At 41.9% G+C, this 3,857-nt stretch overlaps 1 protein-coding gene across 1 annotated transcript; it reads right to left on the bottom strand.

Annotated features, from left to right (window-relative positions):
• Positions 1–1,631: 1,631 nt before the first annotated feature.
• tpbgl (trophoblast glycoprotein like) lies at positions 1,632–3,802 on the bottom strand. Its single transcript, XM_032534352.1, has one exon. It carries the CDS (start codon positions 3,634–3,636, stop codon positions 2,512–2,514), a length of 1,125 nt encoding a protein of 374 aa, XP_032390243.1. The 5' UTR covers positions 3,637–3,802; the 3' UTR covers positions 1,632–2,511.
• Positions 3,803–3,857: the final 55 nt, after the last annotated feature.

Raw genomic sequence — 3,857 nt, 5'->3', positions numbered from 1 at the left:
CTATCTATCTATCTATCCATCTATCCATCTTTCTACTTGCCTGTTGAATGTTATTCTTAAATCTAAAGTATCTCACCTCGTCTTAGATCTGGTGTAATAATCACATTTATTATGATTTACAGGAGAGGGAAAGCACGTCAAATCAAACTGATTCCGGATAGTCAGCCACTTGTTTCCATACACAAACACATTCATTTGCCCATTGCCTTCCACCACTGATGTGTGGTTATGTAAGAAAAAAGGCAAACAATTATTTGTTTATGAAACAAATGATCATAATAATAACAATAAATCCCTAAGGCCTTTATAAACACCTTTGCCTAATGTGCATCAGTTAGACTCTGTTACATGTTTTCAAATACTGTAATATCCTCACACACACATTCCTACTCTCCTGCTGTTTTCCAGCTTTTGATGTTTGACCTTTGTTTCCAAAATTCCTGTGATCTTACTGTAATGCAGACCTTTTTAATGAGCTCCGGGCTGTAGAGTGATACGGACTTCTCAGGTTGATCGTGATCCTACACGCTTTATTCGTCACAGTACTGATGAGATTACAGTAACACTGCCATGCCTTCTGGTATATCTCCCCATGCAGACCTCTGCAGCCTTGGACTCATGGGTGCTTTACAGCAATAACAACTTGTGAACACTTGAGGATTCTGTTTACATATCCATAAAGGACTGAGAAGTATAAACATACTGTAATACGCAATTCAGTGCTTGTAAAATCTACCCTATCAATTATCAATTGCGAATGTGATCTCCCTCCCTCCTACCCACATCATATATTTACAAAAAACAGAACATAAATAGGGAAATAAAATATTTCATAAACTCCAAACAAAAAACGATAAATTACAGTAGCAAAGCAACAAAAATAATAGTGATAATGAAACTGAAACTAAAACAGAACCCCAGTAAATACCTAATAAAAATCAACCCCCTACTTTCTCATTGAAAGTCATGTCCTTATACCCAATTTTAAACTCCTTTATGTTTGGACATCGCTTTTGTTCCACCAGTAGACAGTTCCAAAACTTTACTCCAGAAACTGAAATGCAGAAGCTTTTCCTGGTTGTGCATACACTTTTGATCTGCAAGGCTCACTAAGGGCATTCTGTGCCAAAACATTTGAAAAACTGACCTAATGCTAATATAAATAGTCATATAGTTTCACAGAGTTAAATAGTCATTCAAAGATTGTGCCAAAGCGATTGAGAAAAACTGTAAAAAGAAGCAGATGAGATAGTCAAAACCTGATGATGTGAAATCTTAACGTGGTTCACTCACACTAGCTCAACATTTCCCATTCTATTCTATGTCTGAGGGAGAGCTTGACGCTCTAAACGTCACTTGGTGGTAATTCAATAAATGGATGTTCGTGGGAGCATTAGCCAGTGTACAGAATCTATTTTTCCATCCAGAACCTATTTATCATCTGAATGTGTGTACTTTTGTAACCTTTTCGCAGATGCACTCATTCACACCTGCTTTTAGCAAATTTTAAAAAAACCTTTTAATATGAAAGACAACAGGGAAAACACTTCCTGTGTTAATGTTTGGCACAGTGCTGTATGAAGTCAACATTTCCTGACAGTGATGATAAAATGTACAGACATAAAGAACACTGCTAACTCGCCATTTATACTTGACCTTTTATTAATGTCTTGGTTGGTTTTCTATGCCTACAACAATCACATGCATGGTTAGATTCCGTCACTTCCTCTTCTGCCCCTTCACTGACCTGCTGTCAAAAAATACAGGTGTTATTTTCCTGTGATCAAAGGCTGTTCAGAGAGACAAGGTTGGTAATGTAGCCTATGTTCTTGATGATGAAATATGACAGTTAACTCCAACATTGCCTGCGTGCACGGACATGGCACTTACCAGCTTCCATGCTTCATCTTCCCTGCCCCAGTCTCTCTCTCCCTTGCAATATGCATTCCCTCAATAGATTATAAACAGGAATACCTTCTTCTCCCTGTGGGGTTTCTTGAATGTAGGCCATTCATTTGCAATAATTTGCAAGGTCTGCATTTTTTAAAATAATTACATTAATTCACTATATCATTCCAGCTTCTCAAATCAGAAATTGTACATAGCCTACCTTTACTGTATATTTGTCACTTGTTTAATAAGATAAATAATACTAAGTTAGTCTGACGAGCTGTTGTAGACTAGTAAATTAACATGATGCATGGAATGCACTCCTCTCTTAAGGAGATACAATATGTACAATAGTGCTTAGAAGTTTGTAGCCTATTCAGTTGTGCAAGATGAACAAATAGTCTCTTATAGTCTTGAAACTGTTTGGCTCTGTGTTCATCCTAGTGTGAGAGGGATATAACATGCAGTTCATTGGCCAGCTGCTGAAAAAGGATGAAACCGGCTGTTTAAACTATTGATTTAGGTTGTAACAGGACACAGCCTGGGAACCGCTCTAGTCTTTGATAACGTACTCCAGTTTGCCTCTCTCACTACACGGTATTGTCTTGATGTTTCAGAAGGTCAAACAGCCACGTTGGCCAGTCTCGGGTCAGAGTCCTGCTCGTAGCGGTAATGGTAGACCTCCATCTGGTCTCGGCACGCCTCTCTAATGTTGTTGAGCCACCGTTTGATGCCCCTCCGGTTGAGATACAGCACCATTAGAAACACCACCCCGATCAGAGCCAACACTATACCGAGGAACACGTATGAAACCGCCTCAAGGTTCTCGTTCATACAATCCACGTCCTCTTCCCGGAGCTTCTCCACAGGAACCCCTCTCTTGGCCTCCGGCTCGCTGCACAGGAGTCGCCCTGCATCCGGGCACTGTGATGAGTTTTTCAACCAGTAGTAAAACGCCTCCAGTTCACAGTTACACCGAAACGGATTTAAAGACAGGTAGATGCGTATGCGCCTTTTCTGGTATAAAATGGTTACATCTCTCCCCTCTATGCTCTCTATTGAGTTATTTATCAGCACTAACGCGTGAAGATTATACATATCTAATAGGGGAATAGCCTTTAGCATGTTTCCCGCCAACTCCAGTCTGTGGAGGTTGCGCAAAGTGCTGAGCGCATGTGAGAGCTGCTCCGTGGCCGGAGGCAAAATAGACTGGTTTAGGTAAAGGGAGCGCAGCTCCGGTAACCCGTGGAAAGCCCTGGCTGAGATAGACTCCAGCTGATTGTGGCTCAGATCCAGCACATGCAATCGGTGGAGTCCCAGGAAGGCGTAAGGCTCAATAGTCTTTATCCCGTTATAGGACAGCGAGAGTGCCGTCATTTCCAATTCCGTCCCGTTGTTAATGAACGCACCACGCTGTAAAGTTGAAATGTTTCTCCCCTTGAGTATCAGGGTGGACGTCCACTCCGGTATGTTTCCAGGTACCTCGGTGTCCTCCCCATCACGGCAGGTCACAGTCCCGTAGTCTCTGGCACAGATGCATGACGACGGGCAGGCATCATCCGTCCTGACAGGTGAAAACAACAAACACGCCACTGCTGCGAAATTCAAACACCACCAAATAGAAAAAACACACTTTGAATTGTCGGCACTGTGAAATATCCACATATTCTCTGTCATTTTAGTCTCAAAATAGCTCTTTCGATGTGTCTTGCAAAGAAGGTGACCGACTACAGTTCTCCTAGGCATGTAAAGTCTAATCAGTCCGGCTTCGGTTACTTTGAACCACCAGAATAGAAAAAAAACGCTCTTACCACAGTCACCTTGGTGATCTGTAGGAAGCTTACTTTTCTGTGGGATATTTACGCATCGGGACGGTGGACAGCAGCCGAGTGTGGCTGCGAAGAAAGCTGCGCTCCCTTGGTGGTATTTTTGACGCGTGTCACTGAGAGAGAGAGAGAGAGAGAGAG

The sequence above is a fragment of the Etheostoma spectabile genome, chromosome 13 (genome assembly GCF_008692095.1).
Source record: "Etheostoma spectabile isolate EspeVRDwgs_2016 chromosome 13, UIUC_Espe_1.0, whole genome shotgun sequence".
Classification (NCBI taxonomy): Eukaryota; Metazoa; Chordata; class Actinopteri; order Perciformes; family Percidae; genus Etheostoma; species Etheostoma spectabile.
Note: the sequence above shows the minus strand (reverse complement) of the source record. Positions and strands in the feature narration are given on the sequence as shown.